General features: G+C 39.6%; 1 protein-coding gene across 2 annotated transcripts in view; it reads right to left on the reverse strand.

Annotated features, from left to right (window-relative positions):
* Positions 1 to 13,443: 13,443 nt before the first annotated feature.
* Positions 13,444 to 24,995, reverse strand: part of osbpl5 (oxysterol binding protein-like 5) — a 38,080-nt gene continuing 26,528 nt past the window's right edge. For both annotated transcript variants that reach the window (XM_017717534.2, XM_037542839.1), the window contains exons 10-22: positions 24,795 to 24,979; positions 24,497 to 24,578; positions 23,916 to 24,014; positions 22,977 to 23,073; positions 22,770 to 22,868; positions 22,588 to 22,685; positions 22,390 to 22,479; positions 21,924 to 22,060; positions 19,748 to 19,927; positions 19,417 to 19,546; positions 19,194 to 19,308; positions 15,165 to 15,267; positions 13,444 to 14,997 (exon numbers count right to left, since the gene is read on the reverse strand). In XM_017717534.2, coding sequence (XP_017573023.1) covers positions 14,868 to 14,997; positions 15,165 to 15,267; positions 19,194 to 19,308; positions 19,417 to 19,546; positions 19,748 to 19,927; positions 21,924 to 22,060; positions 22,390 to 22,479; positions 22,588 to 22,685; positions 22,770 to 22,868; positions 22,977 to 23,073; positions 23,916 to 24,014; positions 24,497 to 24,578; positions 24,795 to 24,979 — 1,545 coding nt within the window. In that variant the 3' untranslated portion in view covers positions 13,444 to 14,867. The remainder of the gene's footprint in view (positions 14,998 to 15,164; positions 15,268 to 19,193; positions 19,309 to 19,416; positions 19,547 to 19,747; positions 19,928 to 21,923; positions 22,061 to 22,389; positions 22,480 to 22,587; positions 22,686 to 22,769; positions 22,869 to 22,976; positions 23,074 to 23,915; positions 24,015 to 24,496; positions 24,579 to 24,794; positions 24,980 to 24,995) is intronic.

Genomic DNA, 24,995 nt, shown 5'->3' on the forward strand with positions numbered 1-24,995 from the left:
GTGACCCCATACCTTAAATATGTTTAGTTAACTAAAACAAATGATTGAATGGTCCATTTTATCACTTACAAAACAAACATTATACTATTGAAACTTTAGCAGTGTCTGTTTCGGTGGTGAAAATTCTAGCTAATTATAATTAAAAAACACTAGCAATTACATGACTGGCAAACGCAGCTCTGAGCCACTGCACACATATAAAATCATGTTTTTATCAAAATAAATAAAGTTGACTTCTTTACAGAAAATGTGTTTCAGTAGTGGCAATTCTTGATGTAAGTGATTTGCAGACCTTGAGACACTTTTACTTCAAAAGAGTGAGATCTAACTACTCATCATGTGGCCATGAGCCAGAGGTTTACTTCCTGATCCAAAATGCAAGGGTGTGGCTAGAATACAATCCCACCTATGCACTAATACTTTATATGGTTCAGTAGTGACATGAAAACATGTGACAGCATTTTTTGAATAAAGTTTTTTTTTTTTTACGCATGAGAAATATAAACCTTTCAATGTCACTTTAAAGAATTCAAAAAGATTTAACTTATTACCTAATATGATATCTCAGTTAATGCCCTGGGTTTAAATAAATCCTAACATAATCCTTGTAAACGTCTAAGGTCCGAACACTTATTTGTTTTTCTTTTCTTTCTTTGCTGTGCGTCTGCAATTTGAACTAATTCATTAATTCATTCATTTATTACAGCTTACATTCCTTTCATGAGACTTGCCTTTGAATTTTTAAAGAAATCTGCAGGCATATTTTCCCACACCTGCAAAGTCCAGTCTTAGAATTTGCATTTTCTGCTTCTCACAATCCAAGTAATACCAAACACATTCAGACTTGTAGAGGTCTGGACACTGGAGTGGTCAATCCATTCTTCTGAGAACACCAGCAGCTTCTTTGATTTTCAGATGTTTATATATTTCCTTTTCTCACTGAGGGCTTCTCAACAGCTACAGATTCTTGCAGACTCATAGTGTTGAGTTGTCTTCTCACAGTGGAAGGATGGACAGAAACACCTGTGGATTTTTCCAGATTTGAAGCAAAGCGGAGCTTGATTTATTTCTACCTCTCAAAGGTCTTGCATGGTTGTTGGGAGTCCTATTTTCTCTATATTCGACTTGTTGACTTTCCCCTTTATTATGCAAGTGGATAATCTCTTCAGAAATGACTGGTTGTTAAATAACTCAAGGGTGGTTTCTGACTTTTACATAGCACTTACATATAGAAGTATGCTTACATATAGAAGCATGCAAAACGACCCCTCTTCAATTCTCTATTGTTTCATTATTTCTTTTTGTTCAGCACTCTGGCAGTGAAACTCCTGCACCTGTGCTCCGCTGCTGTGTTTTTCCCAGGAATATACGATTTACAAGGTCGCTGTTTAACAGAGGCTCTGCTTTGGCCTTAATGACTGTGGAAGCGTAGGTGGTGCATTACAGGTCCAGTCACTGAGGATGTAGTCTATTGTATTCTTGACACAATGGCTAGCCCATTTTCTCCCCTTCTCCACAGCTGAATAATTATGAGACACAGAGCGGAAGTCAAATGTAACATGGCTATGATGGATATCCGAGGCTGTAAAAGTCCAGACGTCTCTTTTCCATATGAATGGCCATCTGTATACCATCTGTATGGATTTGACTGTAACTCAATGTTCTGCTCAGCAACAGTATTTAACTCTGCAGATAAGATCACGGCTTATTGTAGACACCAGAACTTCCCTCATGGGTGAGTTTTGCATAATAGTGTAACCCAATACAGGTGTTTTCATGGGAAAGACATGAGCCAGGCCTCTACCAGTCCATAGAAAACGTCTCGCCTTTGGCTTTTTTTGAAAGCCCATTTATACCTTCACTTAGGCTAAATGGAGACAAATGCAGCCCTTCAGACAAACTAACACAGTTAACACACACAGAGGGCTCTTTCACAGGGGGATCGGTCCAGCCAATTCCGGTTCTGTTGAGCTTGTAACAAAATCTTTGTTCACTGAACCGTAGGTTTTGTGTGTGTGTGTGTCTTATGTATGTGTCCATGTGTGTGTATGTGTGTGTGTATGTGAGAATGGGTGTGTCACATTATGCTTGAGTCACTGGAGCCCTCTTCAAAGCCGGCCGCTGCCCTTCTAGGCTCTGTGGAATCCTGAGGGAGCAAGGGACAGACGGGCAGACAGCACTCAAGCTGGACGCCAGGCTCCAGACACACTCCACACAACAGCACTGATAGGAACAGTGAGCTGAGAGGGTGAGGGATGGGGAGACTCCACACCATTCAGATAAATCATATTTGATTACATTTACTCGTATAATGTCAAATTCAACATAACATTTTTTGGCTAAATCCATTCACAACTGTCCATTGAACGCAAATTATTTGTTTATATATATATATATTTATATTTATATATACTGTGGAAAATACAGTATCTATTATGAACTACTACATAAGGTAAGTATTTATAGTGAGAAATTTAAGTCTGAACCAGAGAAACGGTCTTTAGAGTTTAAGGTGTCAACTAAAACATATATCCATGTTCACCCCTTAATCTTCACTGATGTCTATATGCTAATGCTTATTCACTAACTCCAGGGACAGCAATGAAAAATGTTTGCGTTATTTAGAAGGAGGAACTGAAAGCTGTAAAAATTGAGGGTTAATGTGATTAGATGGGATTAGCTAGGTATTGTTCTGTAATTATAGGGGTGACTGACTGTGAATCGCAGGGAATACCCCTGTCACCTCACACATAGCCCAATAACACAAGAGTATTGTTGGTGCTCAGCTCAGCATCCAACCAAACAGATACAAAATGACTTCAGTGTGAGCAGCATGCTCAATTCATTAGGTGGTGAGGGGTTGTAGAATGTGTTATATAAGAAAGTAGAGCCCAAAGTAGTTCATTAAGTCATACAACACACTGGAATCTATATTTGGAGTTGCTCTTATCATGTTCAGGGTGTGATACTCCATCTCCTTGCTGTAAAAGGAATGGTTGTTCATGAATGTAATGCAGATGTTCAGAAAAGACAGATATACTATGAAAAAATACAGAATTTAAGGCTTCAATGTGTTAATGTATTCAATGTGTCAAGGCATTTAATGTGTTAAAATCAATTTAAAGGTTTAATTATTTTTGTAATTGCTTTAAAGATCATGAGAGTAAATTATGCTAGCTCATGCACATATTGTCTATCATTATTCAAGTCATCAAGTCAAGGTTTTTTATATAGCGCTTTTTACAACAGGCATCGTCAAAAAAATAAGAGCAGAAAATGAGCTTTTCACATTAACATAAAATGTTAGTATTAAAAGAGAAAGGTTCATTAGCTGTTAGTTAGGTGAGGTTGCTGGCCAATTTCCTTCTGCAAATACTAACTAATTATGTTAACTTGCTAGATCAGGCTGCTTATTTGATCAGTTAAGCAAGCACCTAGTGATCCTTTACAACATACACACACAATGAAGCCATAGAAACTATGGGTCACACTGTATTATAGACTTCAAGGGCAAGAAAGGAGTTTCATTTTCATTTTTAAACCAGAAATGCCTCTGAACTGTCACATATCTTGCAGGAAAAGACCTTTTAAAATAATTGCGGATTGAGAACCACTGTCACAATCCAACGCATGAAGGGCTTAGTGATCAGTAAAAGTGCATAAGGGACGGCAGACCCTAAACTGTGTCAGGCAAAGGGCTCCCAGTACTGAGAATCACTGATGTAACATCTGGTTGTTAGGATGGCAATCCATTTCCCGACATGTTATCTCAGAGTGAACATATCAAATCCTCTCCATCTGCCAAGAGCTGGTGTCTCTAAGCCCTTCTGGAGCTGAGAGGAGCTCCAGAAGGCGCTCAGGGATAAGGGGCTCATGGCCCTCCCCCCAGGCTAGTAGTACCAGGGTCAGACTCTACTTTACCTTATAAGAAATGCAATGTAATAATAATGTATAGGAGTATGTAGTTGTTCTCATGCCAAAACTTCAAAATTCTAATTTCTTCTTTCTTTTTTACACCATTTTTCCAAACACCAGCTGTCCTTGACATTGTATCACAAATGGACCATTAAAATTGACATAGAATGATTATTTGGAAAAAAATATTAAAATGGTCTATTTTGGCATAAAAATAGATACAACTGTTTCATATTTTTGCTTTTTTGCTAAAATGCAAATCTTAATTAAATGTAATATTTTTTCTTTCTCCCATAAGGTTACCATTTCAGAGATAGTGATAATATTCTATTTATATTTTGGAATATACTGACATCATCCAACAATGTGTTACATTTTAATAGGGGACCTCGTTCCTCCCCCCTCATGCCCACTCTGATCCTTATTTCCAGAGAAGCACACACACATGGATATTCACTCTCTTTCTCCTGCGTGCATGCACGTGTGTGCACACAGGCACACCACATGTATATTTATATACATCCATGTCCACCCTAGACCCCTCAGCTGTGCTGCCATTCCAAAGGCTGAACGGTCTTGTTTATCAAGCTCACAGCAGCTGTCCTCCAGAGCAACTGCCGAGAACGGACAGCACAGAGAGAGGAGATGGGTGGAGAGGAGCTCAATGGAGGAAAAATGAAGTGTGAAGAAAAATGAGCTTGAAAAGTTGAGGCTACTGCTGATAAAAGAGAGTTTGGTAATGTACAGTTTGGTAACTGAAGTTCTTCTTAAATACAGTATTCAAGTCACATGCACCCTGATTTTTTCAATTCCAGCTTGTAACACGTTGTTTCAGCCATTTAAACAAATAAGCACTTTACCACGAGCTTCTCTAAAAATGACATATCAATTAAACAAAGACAAATAACCTGGACAATTTAGACTTAAATTAAATAAAAAATCAATGTATCAAATTTCCCTCTTACCTCATGTAGTAAGCCAAGACACTTTTGTCTGGAGTTTGGTTCATTAGTTTTGCATTTGAGATACATGTACTTGTTAATGTAACTAACAAGTAATAGAAGCTTATATCATTAAGCATCAAGCAAACTTTGTCTAAATCATCAAGTAGATTATATATCATCTCAAACAGATGTTCATATGTGGTTTCTGACACTGTTCGACATACAGTTATCTATTACAATGGACAAAAAGGACATAGCATTGCTAAAAACGCTACCTGGAGTCATCTTGAAGTCTGAAATTTGCCTGCACTTTTGTCCATTATTATTAATAACAGTTTTTCAAGCAAGTCTATGTGAGGTTACCTGACAGTTCAATGTAGTTTGAGGCAAGTGTTTCATGATTTAAACATAACGTTTGTGTAATATTAGCCTGAAATGGTATACGCTTCCATTACCTGTTAGGTACTTAGCTTCATAGGTCTATTGCAATAAAACAAACTCCAAACATCACAAACTGGCTGTTTGACCACCTTTGGTCAAACAGTTGTAAGGGGGGAAACTGTGGAAATGACTTTAACAAAATATCACTTCAGTTACATCTAGCTCATTACACTGTCTGCGTAAAAGGTTGAGTCAAAAACGACCTCATCAGTATCACAATATTACTGAAAAAAAGAAAACATAATAAGACGGTGTCCTTTTCTTTTACCCATAATCTTCAGTGAATTCAGATGATGTAAGTTCCTGTTGTATATGTGACTTCAGAGGGGTGAATGTGTTCAGGTAACAGGGCTGAGTGAAAGTTGAGGGATAAAAATAAAGCTGTAATGGATGACTCATGAAAAAGTTTCAAGCATGAAATGCTAAATAAAATCACACGTAAAGTATAGAATCTAATTAAAAATAAGACCATTTTTGAGTATATTTATTTCAAAGTAAAGCGAGCTAGGACCACCAAAATCACTTCTCTGTAGGTGCTGTGGAGAAGTTTTATTAATGTTTTATATTATTTGTCTAAAACATGCACACAGGTTGCTGTGAAGATTAAGTCTATGTTTAAAATGTCTTTTATCTGTTCTTTTACACACATAATTATAAATGTAACATTAGTTGAGCACAATTGACCACCTATTTGTGGAATCACCTGTATTCTGCTATGACTCTAGCTGTCATGATGGTGACACAATGTGGTTGATCTGAATAACCTGTAGTTTCCAGGTAACCATGGATGGATGTGTCATGTCTCTATTTAAGCGGGTGTGGGTGTCTGTATGTGTGTGCATGTGTGCACTGGCAGCCTTTGATTCTCTCCATGTATAAAGGCGTCTTGGTCCATAACAAGACCTGACAGGCACACCACAGCCCAGTCACGCTCTGCCCCGCAGCATGCCAGGGCTCAAAGCACACGCTGCCATAGAGACGGTCAAATCAGTCCACCGGCAGCAGTCAGACATGTGTGTGTGTGTGTGTCAGGGGAGAGCAGATGTGTGAAGCACTGGTGTGTTTTTGGACCCTGTCTCCCCTGCTAAAGTGCCCTTTTGAAGTGAGAAAAGCTGACACACTCAAGCCCTGGAGCCAAATTCACTCAACACAGGAGATGTGTGTCAGGAGAAGGCTGATTTTACACATGGAGGTGAAGTGCAGGTGCTGCGACAGAGCACACAGACCCTCTTTCACCATAACTTTATCACCCAGCCTGAAAGACAGAAATATCTAGGACAATCAATCAGCCAGCTGCAGCCTGCAAACCCAATCAATAAATCATCCAGCTACAAATGAACTGCTTTATTTCTTTAGATGGATCATTTCATGTTTCATAGAACACACACACTTTTTCATTTATCATTTCCTTTAATAATTCATGCTGAAAACTAGATATACTGCACAGTTTCTTAAAGGAATCGTTTATCAAAAAATATAATTGATATGATTTCCAACTTATCCCAAATGCAGTTAATCAGCCAAGATGTTTAGTGTCCAAATTTTGCTTCTTTGATTTAGAACTAAAGGTGCTAGTTTAATGTTTAATACTACTAAATACACATTTTATCTCTACCTGCCACCACGGCTAGATTTTAAATCAGGTTCTGCAGACGAGTCAATGTGGTTTGAAACACAAGATAACTCATTATGAACTCTGTAGGTGAAAGAAGGGGCAGCCCTAGACAGCTTTACTGAACTGCTCATTTGTGCACAGTTTGCATGCAGCTGCATCAGCATGAAATCAGTAATGAAATCAGATTTCCTCGTTCTGTTTCTTGCAAAAAAGGGACAACACCTAATTTTCACTTCTAACTCTCTTATATTATCCAAGCTTTAGGTATTACCATGCTTTACCTACATAATGAGATTTACAGCACACCTCTGTGCTCCAGCCTCTCAGAGTTTGAAGGCAGAATAATACCCAAAAGTAAGACATTTGTGGTTAATAATGTAATTCTTATCTCTTAATATCTCTGTAAAAAATAATGTCATTTTATCAAATTCCTTTTTTATGAACATGTTTATGACTTGGCCGATCAACTGTAATTAGGGTAGTAGGAAATAATTGCTAATTAGATTTTCTGCCAAACTGTTCCTTTAATTCTCAGTACATCATGCTAACATTTGTTTGTTAACATGAACAAACGCGTAGAAAGAATTATTGTTAATATTATTGGCACCCTTGATAAACTTGGGGTAAAATGGACCTGGAAAAAATGTCTCACACCAAATATATGAGATATATGATATATGACAATTACTAATCTCTCCAGAGTCCTGGGCCCCCTCTTTTGGAATCTCCTCTTCGGCTCATATCACAGATTTTATACCAGATGGGGTTTTGGTCCAGGGAATCAAAAGCTTGATTCTGTGCCCACTGTACAGTGTATTTTGGACATGTTTTGGATAAGTGTCCTGCTGGAAGTTTTGCAGAGGCATTAAAAATCCCATTTATAAAGAGTTCATGCTGCCATGCATCCTAACAATGTTTGCAGGGCCTTTGGAGGAAAAAACATCACAGATCCTCCACTATGCTTAACAGTGGGAATGAAGCTTTTCTACATGTTAAATAAACTTCCATGTTCTCTGAAATAATTATAAGGGGAGAGTGGTTTTAAACATGGTCAAGAATAGTAATGAGAAAGGAGAAATCGATTGTAGATTGTTTGTTTTTTCTTGCAAATATGTAGATAACACTGGTTTTATTTAATTAATCGATCTACATCCTGACTTCTACAGTGTCTCAGTCAGTCAGTGTTTGGCTTGACTATGAGTGTAACCTGTGATTATCACCACATAGTAAATATCTCTGTCTGACTAATATTACACAGAAAATGTTTCATCCACTGTCTCTGTAGAAGAAAAGAAAAGAGTGTGTGGAACAGAAACTGTGGCTCTTGTTCTCCTCAGTTGTGTGTGTGTGTGTGTGAGGGAGAGAGAGAGGGAGAGCTCTTGTCTACTGTGCATGCCCAGGCATGTCTGTCTCACGTCTGTCAGTACTGCGGATACTAAAAAGGCTTTAGAATGGCAGTAATTACTGAGCAAACATCCGCACGAGGAACCCAACCCAGCCAGCCCTGACACACCTCGACCTGCCTTCGCTTCTTCAGATAGGAAGAGGACCAAATGACCCCACTGTCACTTCAAAGGAAGATCTAGTGGCTCAAAGCCTTCAACTCTGTTCAACATTGGTTATATGAAATAAAAAGAAACAACATTTAAAATGAAAGAATACAAATTCTGTGCTGGAACAAAACTATGCTTTTGAATCTGAAGCTATGAAAAGGTGTAACCACAAGTGTGTGTGCAGTGACACAATGTACCAAGCCTTTATATGTTTTATTATGGCAAATAAATTAGCAGATATTTTCTTAAAGGTCATTATAAATAGTGATGTGATAATATTTTGGGACACACTAAGCTGAAAAGTGAAACAGAATATTTAAAAAGCTGCCAATAAAAGTTTACTAAACTTGTTACAGTATGTAAGGCTACAGTATCTGCCACGAAATCCAACGCTATTGACAACAGAGTATGGCTAGTCATCCAAGGCAATGAATTTTATCATATTTCAGGTGTAGTTTGCAGTTTGGCCCTGATATTTGTGAACAAAGGGAATAAACACACTTTAATCACCATTTCCCATTTTTATTGTCATTAAAATTATTTGTATAGTCTTAAATTTTAGGCCTGTGTAATCATTATGCTTTTTAGTCAAAATTTGGTTTTAATCTTTTATTTAATTTGGGATGTGCTGAAATATTCAGCTGAAAATGATAAAAAAAGACTCATTTTTAGGCTACAAAGTTTTGGTCACCAAAATGTCATTTCTTCCCTAAATACAGACCATTATAACCAAAAATCGATGCAATTGAATCACAAGCTTTTAGACTGATGGATTTTTACACCCCTAGCGACAGCCAGTGAGACAGTAGTCAAAGATGGAATTAGTTTAAAATGTTCTAACATGTTACAGCAGTAAGTCTGTGCTTAGACCCTGGTCAAGACATGATGGCTGCAAAATCATAATCATTTGCTCACTTTCTCATAAACTATCCTCTTATGAACTGACTTGAAGTAATGCTCTCTTAAACAATGAGTCACTATGTCCCCCTCATTTCTACCTAATGTCAGCCTGCATAGCAACACCAAAAAGTCAAAACAGCCCAGCGCTGGCAAAATCTGCAAATGTATGACAGCACAGGGAAACATGCGAGGAGTGAACAAAGGGCCTGTTCAGGCCTGGAGGCTGGAGCCATGCTGAAGAGATGTAGAGTGAGCATGGCAGCATTTCTACAGCACACTACCACTGGGGAGTGTGGCAGCATAGAGCAGCAGAGAACAGCGCTGACCCCTGACCCCACGCACAGACCACAGCCTGAGGGTATGACATCATCCAAACTCCCACTCACATGCTTCTGCTGTGTTCTGTCAGTCAGTGTAGGTTCCCTCACACAAAGGAAGCACCTACAGCGCTTCAAACACTTCACATACCCTACCGGCAAACATAAACAGCGGCGTTCCGTGTTAGCCTGTGCCAAAAAGCACATATATACTTTTGTGGGAGGAAGGAATTCTTTTGTGTGAAGTCCAGCACACATGTGGCCTAATTTGGTCCTGTGGTTCCAGAACACTTCCGCCTGCCCCCGCAAGCTTCCCAGCACAAAGGTCCAGTGTGTGTGCGCCCACTTCCAGCTCTGTGCTCCGGAGGCCCGGGCCCAGTGCCACTCCTCTAGTAGAGAGAAAGAGAGAGACAGGATCAAAACAGCACGTGCTCTCCCTCACTGAACACAGGGCACTGTGTGAGCCTCTCTGGAAGGTGTGTGGGTGTTCATTACAGCATGAACTAATAGTTGGGTAAAATTAAGGAAGCTCAGGAGTCAACAACATTGAGAAATCCAAACAAATAAAGCCCAGGGAGCATGAATAGCTGCTCTAACAGCGGAAAAAATAGACAGCATTTGAAAATGAATGTGGCTGCCTCACATTCAAGGCATTCAGTACTCAATAGATGCACATCTTTCACCACACACATCGACTAAACTCTGTATTAATGTGTATACGAATAAAACAGCCTGTAGTTCACTAGCTAGTACTTTGTTTCATTGTGGGGCTTTTTTAAAAAACCCATTTTATTAGCAATTATATTTATGCAGGCAAATAACTAACATTCTGACAAGCTCCTCCGTTAGTGTTCAGAAGCATTTATTGAAGGATTCATAGTAAACTGAACCATACCAAGGAAATAATATGAAGGATTTCATGAAAAGTGCTGTATAGCCATTTAAAACAATTTTGGCCTATAATGTGGTCTATAATGCACTTTGGAACCAAACTCTTCAGATGTTACTGGAATATCTCACAAGCCTCACAATTCCGGTTTAAAGTAGAGCTGTCCTAACTGGTACCAAAACTAGTCTGAGAAAGTGAATGTACACCACCACTAGATTAGCTCTTACATAACATGCAAATGCCATAGAAGCTCTGCTGCAGTTTTATTTAGTTATTCAGTACTTAAGTAGTTAGTTGTCACTGTTGTACCTTTGTTTAAGTCTTGTTTTGTAAAAGTACATTTACTTTTGCTTGTGCATTTATTTTGCTGAAGTATATTTAGTATATACTTTAATATTTCTATTTGAGTATGGAATTAGACGACTCTACCCACCTGACAGTTGAAAATTCTTAGGTCAATGTGGATCTGAATAGTTCCTTAGAAATCATACCCAGCTGAAAAAAAATCAACCAAAAAATCTGAATTTATGTATCAGGTATCAGGTTTTTAGAGTGATTCTACCTGAAAGGCGTGACATAAGACATGATGTGAAACAGAAATCAAATGAAGTGTAAAATAATGCATACCAATGGACCTTCTTGGCATATTGCTTCATTATACAGAATTTGTTGCAACCATATAATCTAATCGACTGAAAAGCATTTCACTTGTGTTCTTATATCTATGGAGCACATATCTATATACATAGATACTCTTAAATATTATCCTGTGTGCACCATATACTATGTATATATGCCAAAACCTGAATTCCATGTGCTGTTATGTGCTCTTAAGATACTATTGGGATATTATTATGTGAGCACCAGATATTGTCAGGTGTGTCAGGTGAACATCAGATACTCACAGCTATTATCACATGTGCACCAGATACTATATAGAGTAATTACAACGATCAAAAGTATAGTGTTGCACTAGTGTTACATAATAAAATCCATGTGTCATGCTCACAGGATGATAATTGGATAATATCTTGTGAGCACATGATAGTGTATGCTTACCGATTTTTTTTACCTAAACATAAAAAACATCTGATACAGAATGTGTAAACCTCTGATAAAGATTTTGGAGAAAGTTATTACAAATGTATTTAATGTTTGAGGCGTAGTTGTTTTGCATTTTTCTTTACTTTGTAACAAAAAACGTTCCTGTTTCCCTGCAGGGGAATTATTTAGCACATTCTACTACAGCCAAAAATGCTCTTTGGTATGACACCACATCAACATTCCAGGAGATCAGAGAGTGATCAAAGGAACTTTGTTCTGTGAGTTATGAAGGTTAGTCAGATTAAGCATCTAGTCTTACTCACAGACAGTATGGATATCTGGGATTTACTTAGGGTGAGTACAAACTAAACAGTGCAGTAGGCTTGGTGGTTTAAAATCCAATTGGGAAGCAATTACACACAAGCACTAATTGTGCTCACTAAGCTGGGCACACCTGTGTTTGATGGTCAACTGCAAAGAGGACTCCCTCACTGCTCTACCTTCCTGCATGTAAAAGCACATCTCCACCCTCTGCCCAGACTCTCCTGGGCTAATTATAGATCCTAAGGAGTGTTTCCACAAAGACCTACCTCCCTTAAGCTGAGAGAGGACTGTGTGGAGCGGAAGTGGTGCGCACACACATACGCTGGTGGTAACTTGCCAGAACTGCTGTCACATGGCTTATCACATGAAGAGCACAGCATGATGCTCCCTGTCTTTATCCAGCTATGTGCTGATGAAGGAGGGGATTTTCACTTTCTACAACCTCCCCCTGCCCCCCTACTACCCACACGGCCCATAGTGCATTGTCATACACACACCAGACTCAAGGTTCAGATGTGAATTTCACTGCACTATAAAGTAATAAAGTATCATAAAGTAGTACTGATTTAATGTTCACGTAATAAGCACACATACCTGAGCACAGAGAGTCATATCAGATATAATTTATTGTGATGTTTGGCCCTTAATAATTAGTGGTTGACAATAAACTACTTCACCTTTTTATATCTCAAATAAAGTGATGACCATGAACGCGGTCCACAAAATTGTCCTGTGACATTTGACTGTGTCCACCAGAAACTTACTCAAACCCCCCTCACCCAAAGACAGAACAATCTCAGTATTAAACCAAGCATAACTTATTCTTATTTTCCTTTTCAAACTGCCTTTTTGAAGTGTTTCAATACCAGGGGTTCTTAATCCTAACCCTTTGTGTCAGCCAAAGTCCTTCATTTAAAATCATTTGCTTTAACCTACTTAGAACGTTTTTAATGATCAGAAGGCTGCTCCAAACATACCACTTTATCATATGGTACTTAATCATAATTCAGGACTATTAAAACATTTTAGTCAATGACCTAGCTATTAACTTTAGTCAACTTTTGTACTTATGAGGCCACAATAAAGTGCTACTTTTTGTGAACTTTTTTACTTGTAAAAATATATTTGCCATATTTTATACATTTTTAAAAATTATATATATATATATACACATTTTATAAATCTCATTTTTTAAATGTTTTTATTTGACTATGAAATTTCCATCACACTCCTACCATTTCAGGTGTTCCTGAACCGCTGATTTAAAAAAATGGTGGAATGTCATAAAATTGATTATTAAGAACTTAATTTGAAACTTCCTACTGACTTTATTTATATTTAGTTTCTTTCGCCCTCTACCCACCACAAACTTTGCACTTTGTCCACCCAAGACAAAGTCTGGGCACCCCTGCTGTAGCTATACTGCCATCTGGTGGTTACACTGGAGGAAACTCTACAGTCAAATCATGCACAACACATAAAAAGACGCAACTGCAAAGAGTCAAAATGTAAAAGTTTACTGTAGTGCTGCAATATGCAATAACTACTGACATAATCTGTGAGCAACTGGTGTTTTTTTCATTTAGAACAGTTTTATAGAGTGCTGTAAAGTGTAAAAAAAAACAACACAAAGCATTCGCAGCCATCTGTCTCTCCGCTCCTGCATCCAGAGCTTTATGATTTGAGACATGCTTCAGTTGAACAGGCACATTGATCTTACATCAAGAAATAGAATATTTGTGTGCTCAAATTTTAATCACAAATGGGCTCTCAGCTCACCCACAGTACATACTTTATAGAGGCCCAAGAGAGAGCAGCTCATCTTTGTAGCTCTATGCCTCCCTGTTTCCTAGACATTGAGGAAGAACAGCGACCATATTGCTCCCAGAAAACCTGAATGAGTGTGATGCATCATTTTAAAAACTGTATGAAATAAATCAAAAATAAAACAATAAAAAATCAAATAAATACATTCTTGATTTCATTTGAAATGGCATTTTGTTCCAAACAAATATATACAGAATTGTTCACAAAACCTTCCTCATCTTATTTCTAATCATGCGCTTCATCCACAGTTCAAAGCCAAAACGATCCAATCCGATTGGACCAATAAGTTTAAATACCTAAGGTCCTGGATGACCCTGTAAAGACTGGCCAACCCATTAGCTACAGCAGCCTTGTGGATCTGTATTCTGGCCTATGGCTGATTTTGCACTGTAGTTTCATGCTGACACATGACATTTGTTCATTCCTTCATCTGCAACAGCAAAATTTGCATCGCTTGGCAATGTGTATTTACTTTCGTGTATGTGCAGGGTACAGAAACAAGCATGTAAACAGATATTCTAACAACTGAGATATACTGTTTGGTTAAATTATCATTTTAAAGATGAGTCATATTCAGTTTGATCAGACATTTGGACAAAAGCACACAGAATTGCACTGGTGAGAGTTCTTCCACTGATTATTCATCTACTTGTCCTCTTCTATTTGGCGTCAGCATTAAGGCCCAATATTTTGGGGTGGAGTAGGGGACAAATATATCCACACACGCACACACTATCACGCATATTCACGCACTCACACACCATAGCTGCCCAGAGGGCCTGAAATGTGACCAAAAACACAATAATAGTATCGCAAAGGAGTATAAAAAACATTACACGTTCATTAGCAAGAGTGAAAGGGCAACACTTACACTTCACTCTAATGTTTTGTTGTTTATTTTTTTTGTTTGTTTGTTTTCGGTCTTTTTCATGATTTTAGAAAAGGAGTCTCTTTCTCAATTTTGAAGTGCTTAGTGCCTGGTGGTGTAGCTACGGTCAATGGGCCATTCAGAAGCTGTGTGGTGGTGTAGTTTGGCTGTGTTTATTGCTAGGCGACAACTGCCATGTGTCGGTCTCTAAGCAACTAGGTGATGGTCTTTTAAGAGAAGACATAGTTGATGAGAAGTTGCGAAAGCACCAGAATGCAAAGAACGAGGCAGTGGCGGCCACTCAGAGACACACTGTCCTCTGTCCGCCGGGCCAGCTGACGACTCAATGCACTCAGGTTCCTGAAGACATGATGCAACAGAGAAGACGAGCAGTTAGCTTAGACAAGGCCAGCAAAGCAAATATAGACTCATTTTATACTAAAGGAAGAAAATTTGAATCTAAAGTTTGTCTAGTTTTAGGAGTTTTACAATAAATGTTGCCAGTATGAACAGCTAACTGAACTCACTTCTGAATGTCTTGCTGTGTTTTCTGTATGGATGCTATTGAGGCTTCAATGAGAGCAAGGTCCTTCATCTCCTTACTGCATCTGGCACATTGGCTCACAAAACCTAAACACAACATAAGGTGAGATTCTTTTTCTGAAGGAAGTAGAAGACAAAAAGAAGGAAAAAAACAGCTAATAATTAACAATATTTTATATTTAAGTAAAGATGGACATCCTGAGTTTAATCTCAATTTTTAAGTCAATAATATTAAAATCCACATTTTAATAGTACTTGGATAGTTTTGAATATCCCTACAAGAAAATATTTGTTTAATACTGTCATCAGTCAAAAAGGGGAAACACAGAAATCATTCACTGTATCATTCATTTATGGTATGGAACGTGACGGCCGAGCTCCTCACCCTATCAAATAAAGTGTAGCCCGCCCCCCTGCAAAGAAAGCTCATTTCCGCCGCTTGTATTTGTGATCTCATTCTTTCGGTCATTACCCACAGCTCTTGACCATAGGTAAGGGTCGGGATGTAGACCGACTGGTAAACAGAGAGCTTTGCTTTATGGCTCAGCTCCTTCTTCACCACTACAGTCCGGTACAGTGACCACATTACTGCTGCCACCTGTCCCAGCCTGCGGCCGATCTCACAACCCCTCTTCCCATCACTTGTGAATAAGACCCCGAGATACTTCAACTCCTCCACCTGGAGTGGGCATGCCATCCTTTTCCGGGCTAAGACCATGGACTCAGATTTGGAGGTGCTGATCCACATACAAACTGCTTCACACCAGTGAGCGCTGGAGGCAACCATGTGATTCAGCCAAAAGAACAACATCGTCTGCAAATAGCAGAGACGCCACCCTCCGGCATCCACACCTAATGCCCTCCTGACCTTGGCTACACCATGACACCCTGTCCATGAATATCACAAACAGGAGTGGAGACAGGGCACAACGCTGCCAGCGCCCAAAGCTAATACTGAAGGGGTCTGACTTAATGGCAAGTATACGAACACAGCTCTCACTCTGGGAGTACAGAGATCGAATGGCCTGGAGTAGTAGCCCTGGTACCTCATACTCCCGGAGGACCTCTCTCAAGATATCTTGGGGTACCCGGACGTAAGCCTTCTCCAAATCCACAAAACACATGTAGACTGGGTAGACACGGCTGGGATGGAATCCGCATTGTTCCTCCTCAATCTGAGGTTCAACTATTGGTCGGAGTCTCCTTTCCAGCACCTTGGCATAGACTTTCCCCAGGGAGGCTGAGTAGTGCGATACCCCGATAGTTGGCACACACCCTCTGGTCCCCTTTTTAAAAAATGGGGACCACCATCCCGGTCTGCCAGTCCAAGGGTACTGTTCCTGAGGTCCATGCAATATTGCAGAGGCGCGTCAGCCATGACAGCCCCACAATATCCAGAGCCTTAAGCATCTCCGCACGAATCTCACCCACCCCCGGGGTCTTGCCACTGAAGAGCTTGCCAACTACCTCAGTGACCTCAACCAGGAAAATGGAACTTGACATGCCAGAGGCCTCCAGCTCTGACTCCTGTGAGGGAGGCATGTCTCCCGGAATAAGGAGTTCTTCAAAGTGCTCCTTCCACCGACCAACGATATCCTCGTTTGAAGTCAGAGTTTCTCCACCCTTGCTGAATACAGCTTGGGCACAGCCACCCCGACCACTCCTGAGTCACCGGACATTTGTCCAGAACCTCCTTGAAGCAGACCCAAAGTCTTTTTCCATGACTTTGCCAAACTCCTCCGACGCCCTGGATTTTGCTTCTGCCACCTTTGCGGCTGTCACCTTTTTCACCTGTCGGTACCTTTCTGCTGAGTAGGGAGTCCTTTGGGCCATCCAGTCCCTAAAGGCCTCTTTCTTCAGCTTGACGGCCTTCCTCACCACTGGTGTCCACCAGAGAGTTTCTTGGGTTACTGCCCCGACAGGCACCCACAAGCTTTTGGCCACAGCTATGCCTGGCAGCTTCCACAAATGGAGGTTTTGAACAGGGTCCATTCAGATCCATGTCCCCTACCTCCCCCGGGACATGAGAAAAGTTCTCCTGGAGTTGGGAATTGAAATCATTCCGAACGGGCCTCCGACAGTCGTTCCCAGCACACCCTCACTATTCACTTGGGCCTACCAGGTCTGACCATCAGTTTTCCTTGCCATATGATCCAACTCACCACCAGATGGTGATCAGTTGACAGCTCAGCCCCTCTCTTTACCTCAGTGTCCAGAACATGTACACTTATAAACATCCTTGTGTTTGAACTTGGTGTTTGTTATGGACAATCCATGCCTTGCACAGAAGTCCAATAACAATTCACCATTCGGGTTTAGATCAGGCAGGCCGTTCTTCCCAATCACGCCTCTCCAGGTCTCCCAGTCATTGCCAACATGAGCATTGAAGTCTCCCAGTAAGACTATGGAGTCTGTAGGTGGGACCCTTTCCAGAACCCCGTCCACTCGCTCCAAGAAGGCCGAATACTCTGACCTGTTGTTTGGTGCATAAGCACAGACAACATTCAAAGTTTTCCTCTCTGTGATTTTAATTCGCATTGAGGCGACCCTCTCGTCCACCGGGATAAACTACAACTGCACGGCCGCCAGCCGGGGACTCATGAGTATCCCCACTCCCGCCCAGTGCCTCTCACCCTGTGCAACCCCTGAGTAGGTGAGGGACCAACCCCATCAAGGAGTTTGGTTCCAGAGTCGACACTGTGGGTGGAGGTGAGCCCAACTATATCTAGTTGGTACCTCTCAACCTCCCGCACAAGCTCCGGCTCCTTCCACCCCAGTGAGTTTACATTCCATGCGCCAAGGGCCAGTTTCTGCCGCCAAGGGCCCCCCTGCAATCTCCCACTGCCTGTGCAGCACTGCACCGCTCCCCCCATGCTGGACCTTGTGGGTGGTGGGCCCACATGGTCCCCCCACGTTGCCTCTTCGGGCTGAGCCCAGACGAGTTACGTGGGCTGCCCGGCCACCAGGCGCTCGCTGGGGGACACTACCCCCAGGCCTGGCTCCAGGGGTAGGTCCCAGTGACCCTTTCCCAGGCAGGGTACACGGTATTTTGTGCCCGTTTTTCATGGTGTTTTTTTTTCCCCCTTGATATCTTTTACTGTGTATTTTTCACAGAATATTTCAGGATCTTTAAACAAAGTGTAATATATATAACTTTTTGCTTTTACTACGGTTTTTTTAGAGTTATTCTTATATTTTCTTTTTTTTATTCTCTTAAGAGTATATATGGTGAATGGAGGAACAGCAAAGTAAGAATTTCATTGTACAGTGCAACTGCCTGTTCTGCTGTGCACATGACAATAAAACACTTGAATTCTATTAAACACACAAGACCTTATGAAGTCAAACACATTTAACATTATTTTTCCAATTATTTAAGAAGAAATCCTTGCATCTCCAAAATGTAACTTTACAGGAGAAGGAAAAACCTACTTTAATTTTAATCCAAGTCAATGGAACCAGACTTTTTCCCAGTCATTTTGGGTCATTTCTTTTGGTTCAGTCTTCACGAAATTTACACATAGCGTAAAGGGCAGCAGACCATTTATTTCAAAAACTGAAAAACGAGGTTTTCTTCTGACAACAGTGATATCCAGTATAATGTAAATGTCTCCCTAAATTTGTTTCAAGAATTATTTTAATTCTGATTTATTATTAGGTTTAGGCTGTAACACAGCACTGTATGTATTTGTGTTTTAAGGCTGATTGATGAACTTACACAACAGTAATAGTTCAACCTTCGACTGTCTCATATAACATCTTTTTGGCTGAGGGATTTCCATATACAGTTCTGCTTAGATAACCCCCTCCAACATTCTCTGTGTTTGAATATTAGATGCTCAGTCAAAAACATACAGAAATTGTGAAATTATTAAAATGACAAAATATTATAACACCTTATTCGAGTACCAGATTACATGAAAGAATACTAAATGAGTTTGGCCATCCATACAGATGAATTAATGTGTCCATCCCTAATAACATCCCTAGCAGGTACAATGTGTTGCACTTGCCTTCGTTGTCTGAGGACTCATGCGTGGGCTCTGGTGTGCTGCTGCTGCTTTCTGTGTTCTGACTGCAGCTGGATGGCTGACTGCTTGACTTCCTGTGCTTCCCATTCATCTGGCCCTTCACAAAAATGCACATCAGTAAAATATCATCATTATTTACCTGTGCATTTAAATTAGCTCAAAGCTTTTTTGTAGTATTTCCATGAGTGCTACAACTACAGCTGACCTTCTGTTGGCTTGTCCAGTTCTGACTGTAGGTAAAGCCATTATGTTGCCGCCGGCACCTCTCTTTCGTCTGGATGATGCCATCTTTCTCAAACTGAATTAGGCAGCATTCAGGGTCCCATGGCTTAGTGCTGCAAGGCCAATGAGACACAGGACATTTTACCCTCCTCAGATATACTCACTTTTATATTTCAAGGTAACTTTATAAAATGTCATTTGTTTCTCTACTGCTTATTAGTTATTTCAGTGATAAAGATTCAAAATTATTTCAAAACTTTTCAATTGTTGCAATTTAAGCAGTGGACAAGAATGTTGAGTGCACTGGTACATACTCTGCATATTTGTACTGCCACTCATTGGTGTCGGGATTCTGAGTGAAGAAGTGTGGCCTCCAGGGCCGATCACCTCTTTCTCGTGCCTCCTGCCTCTGTGCCTCCTCCAAAACAAATTTTTCCTGTGTAGCTTTGTTCTGATCCTTGGTAGTAATTGCACTGGTCACATGCTGCCAAAGCCTGGAAAAAGCAGACCCATTGCAGTGCCAAGCTTCACAATCTCATCATTTACTCTTTGATTAAATATTCCTGATAATTATTAATCAACACCTGTTGCATATAAACATAGTTTCAACAAGTGCCTTTAAATAGCTTAAAGACAGACAGTAGTGTTAAAAATGTACATAAATGATTAACTATTCATCATCAAATAATGAATTGCTCATGTTCATTTAATTTCCAATAAATAAGTTCCTATTTCAATAATCAGATTTATCATTTGAGTTGAGGAAAATTTCTGAATTGTCCATATGGGAGCACAGTAGGCAACTGGTTCCACTGAATAAGTCTACTAAAAATAAAGCATGCAGCTAAAAACGAAAGTGTGGTTTGGAAACGTATCTAAAAGCAAATATCCAAAATCAATAAAATAGCTATTTTGCCCAAGTGCTCTGAAGAAAAGTGTGACAAAGGGTGAGGAAATTACACATTGGTGCATAGAACTTCAAAATATAGAACTTTCAGCAGCCCATCACTATATATTTCAGTCATTTCTTAATTTTCTTCATTTTTCTTTTTTTGGGTCATATGGTCATTAACATATAGTAGTCCTCAGCTCCTCTATATAAATAAAGCCAGGTTCTTATGTAGTGTATGTTTAATATGGTTTTAGGCTGTTTAACTAACATATTCGCTGGTAACTGGCTCCACCTGTTAGTACTACGTCCCAGTTCTTAAAAGTAACTATTTTTAAAATGTCGGTGCATTAGTACAGGATTCAGCTGATGTATGTGCTCATAATTTTTTGTGCAAATCAGGTATTTTACAACGGCTTTGAAAGTGGCTCACACAGATTTGAGAACTGCAATTATTAATTTTATAACTGATATTTTGATAGTTTGCCTCCTTGATTTTAGGCTTTCTGGTTAATGTTTCATCACCAACCATGCCAGTAGCATTTCACTGCTGACAATTGGTTATCATTAGGAAGAATTTTTGCATCCCTTATTATTAGATTTTGCTCATAAATTATTTACTTAATGATAACAAACAACTGCTGGAAATGTAATTATGAACTCTGTTGATTCACTTCTGCAACACTCCTTTGTGTGAATTTGCAGTATTGGGCCACAGAATTACTTTACACCAGACCTGGGTACTGTACGGCCCACGGGCCACAACCGGCCCTCTGACTATCTCTGACTGAGAAAGGTGCACAAAATACAACTACAATGCTTTTATTTTGAAGGCAACCCTTTTGTTTTCTTTTTTTTTGCATCTGTCCGGTCAGTGCGCTTCACTCAGATGTGTCAGCAAATGTGTTGGACAGCTTTCAAGATAGCTCTTATCCCTTAAATATGTCAGTGAGTCAGTGAATATGAGTTTTTAACAAGACATGGACTTCTAAATATTTATTTACTGAAGTCAAAGGTAAAGCTGTGTGCTTAGTTTGTGGAGAACAGATAGCTGTGTTTAAGGATTACAATTTGAATCGCTATTATGAGAGTAAGCATGCAGAGAAATGCAAAAACGTGACTGATGCAGAGTGGGCACAGCCATCTAAAGATTTGCTAGGGAAACTGCACAGGCAGCAAGGATTTTTACAAAGCTCCACTCATCCAGGGATGCAGCAGTCAGGACCAGCTTAGTAATATCACACAAAATTGCAAGAAACGGTAAGCCATTTAAGTTAAAGTGATGTTGGTCTTTGAAAAATGTGCTATTTTATGTCAGATTGTGATGCTAGTTTTTTTAAACAATGCAAAATGTTTCCAATTTTCTAAACTGAACCATCACAAGTTTATTAAATGATTGTATCATTGTAATGTTTCATTTACTGTTTTTTATATATAAAGGGCTATTATAAATGCTGTATACAGTATATATGTATTGGGCAGAACTGAGTTAAGTATATTAGTCTGGCCCCCTAAAATCGTTCAAATTGCTCATGTGGCCCCTTGGGAAGTTAATTGCACATCCCTGCTCTACACAGTTAGAACTGCTAACACAAGCATACCTTTCAGACTCGAAGGGTCCTTGCTGGTCTAGTTGAACCACTTGTCTTCTCAGCCTTTGCTTGCGCACTTCAGCAGTGGGTTTCCACAGCATCTCCTGGTGGCCAGTCTTCTTTTCATGGAGCAGTACCTCGCCATCCTATCAAAAGATTTTTACACAAATTTTAGGTACATGGGAAAGTCAAATTAGAGCTGAGTGATACTTAATAACAGTTGATAAATATTGCAATTCAACAGGCCAAAAATGACCATCTTTAGGTTTTACTGCAATATTATAACAATTAAAATTCCAGACAATACCCAATTTCATACCACACAAACAACATTACATTGACCTAATCAACGCATTCTACAGAATGTGTGCAGCATGGCACTCCACAAATGGGAATGTTTATCCTTGTTTATGGACCAGAAACAATACACTCAACTGTCAGGATAAATGTCAGGACATGCTGTTTAGATTCATACCCAGTGTCCATCTATTGTCGCCAACAAGTCCTCTCCCATACGGATCTTTCCAGAAATTTGATTAACATTACATGAACTGCCGAGGAAAGGCTGAGAAAGGAAAGATGAGAGAATGATCAATTTAGGCCTGACACAATTTAAAACAACACAGACTATTAGATCATGGTCAACAGAAGTACTAATTTAAATGTTAAGTACCTTCAATTTAAATTCAAGTTCTGCAAAGTACTTTGTCTTTTCACACTCAATGGTCACCTTTCCTCCAAGCTCCAGAGTCATGGTACCATATAAAATGCCTGTAAAAAACAAACAAATGTTGCTTCGTCTCGCTGATAGCTTAATTGTCTGAAGTGGGATTCACATCAATATTAAATCAGTACCTTTGCAGTGAGCATATGGCATGGTAATCACATACTCCTCATCACGACCTAATAACAATAGTTTGGCTTTTCCATCCAGTATAGCTGACAGAGAGTTCCCTGGAGAAAAGGAAAGATTAGTTATTCGTTATCACTCATTGTTTAGCTTTACTTTATTGTTTTAATGCCACTGACATAATGGCCAAGCACCAAAGAGCAATAATGTACCGTAGAACTTAGATTTGGCCAGGATGCTGCCGCTGATACAGAAGCCATCTTTCCTATTGCTCACAAAGAAGGCTGAGATAGGAGGATGGTGAGACACCTATGTATGAACAGAACAAAAGATGGTAAGAAAAGATTACAACTGCAGGACTAAGAGACTGAAACCAGGAAAGCAAAACAAACTTTAGCAATCAGTGCAGATAAAAACTGAAGGCAAGCATGTAAAGTACAAGATTTATAAAGGCCACATTTTCCTGGCTGTGATTGGTGAAGGTAGATAATCTTTGTTAAAAGACTGTTTGTATTGTGAGGGCCAAGTACTGTGATCTTAGTTCTGTCCGGATTTGCCATGTCAATAATTTATATTTTTGCATGATTCTGTGTCAGAAAAGATTTTTAAAATTCTACAAAACTAACTGCAGAACTGTAACCCCAGGTTATACTAGTCCTGTGCAAACTGCTATGCCAGTAAATATTCCACCATATACTGACGAAAGGAGATTTCACTGCATTTCTGAAGCATTTACTTGCGTTCACTGAGGCCCAAATCAAGCAGAAGTGCATTGTCCTACCTCAAGTGCATAACCCAAACATTAAAATATGTAAAATGACAATATGAAAATGATCGATGTTATGCAGCAATGTTGACTTTAATTTTTCAAGCTAATGGCAATGCTAATGACACACTGCTTTCAGCTAGACAGATGGTTAGGATAAACTAAATAAAGATAAAATGAATTTTTCTACTAGTCAACAACAAAATGTATTGCATATACATTTTTGGTGCAACAGCAATGTGTAAAATCAAACATCCACTTCCATCTCCAATGTAATATATCCCAAGATTTCTTATACCATGTGAAACATTGTTCTGTGGTACAATAACATTACCCCACCTCCCAATGTAAAACAAATCCTTTCAGAATAGTACTTCAGACTCACTTGCTCTGCTAAGTAAAAGGTACAACTGTCAGTCTGGGGGTGCAGCCAACAGCAGCGGAATGTCTCCCCAAGGATGGGGTTGTAAGGCTTTTTCAGCCCCTAAAAAACACACACACACACACACACACACACACACACACACACACACACACACACACACACACACACACACACACACACACACACACACACACACACACACACACACACGGGCAGGTGAATCTACCACCTATTACATCAGCAAAACTCTGACTTTTACTTTTTATAGACTGTGTGACGCAAATGTGTCAATCCATAAGAATCAGTCCTTAAAACATATAGGTCAAACCCTAACAACAAGATACACAAACATATGTACACCAGGCATGCACATGTCTTATAAAAGGAAAGAGTTGTTCATCAGATGTCAAAGATATATTACAACTAACCTTTAAAATCAACAGACTTTCAAGACAACCGAAAAACACACCAAATCAGATACAGTAAGCATATGAACAAAGAAAAGACATTTTCCAAACAGTATAAATATCTCACCAAGAGTGAAAATAGCTGAGAATGGAATCACCATGTCAAGAACTTACCTTGGGCTTTTTGTAAAAGCCTGAAAGGTACCAACGCAAAATCTGCTTCATCCTGCAGTACGGGTTTTCCTCTGCGACGGCCCTGATTCCAAGAAAAAAAACATTAAGGATACTGTCTCTGAGGAATAATAATTCTTACAAAGACTACAAATGTCATCCTCACCATAGAAACACCTGAAAACTTCAAAACTGTGATTTGCAAAGATGACAATTAAAAGCCTTAACTAATCAATGTGATATGCTGCATTATAGCACTGGCTCATCTTACACAGGTAAAAATTATGACTTGGTGGCTTACTGGGAAAGGAAATTGGCGTGGTAGTAATAGTCAGAGAGTTTGTCCAGAAAGGAACGAGGCTCCAGGATGAAGGTGGGCAGGACGACTTTGGACAGGTCCATGCCAGGCCTCAGCTGCTTCAGCAGTGTCCAGATTAGCCCTTTATTCTCCTCTGACACAGTTTCCACCTGAGATGCCTCGCCAGGCTGCAGGAACACCACA

Source organism: Pygocentrus nattereri, chromosome 11 (genome assembly GCF_015220715.1).
Source record: "Pygocentrus nattereri isolate fPygNat1 chromosome 11, fPygNat1.pri, whole genome shotgun sequence".
Classification (NCBI taxonomy): Eukaryota; Metazoa; Chordata; class Actinopteri; order Characiformes; family Serrasalmidae; genus Pygocentrus; species Pygocentrus nattereri.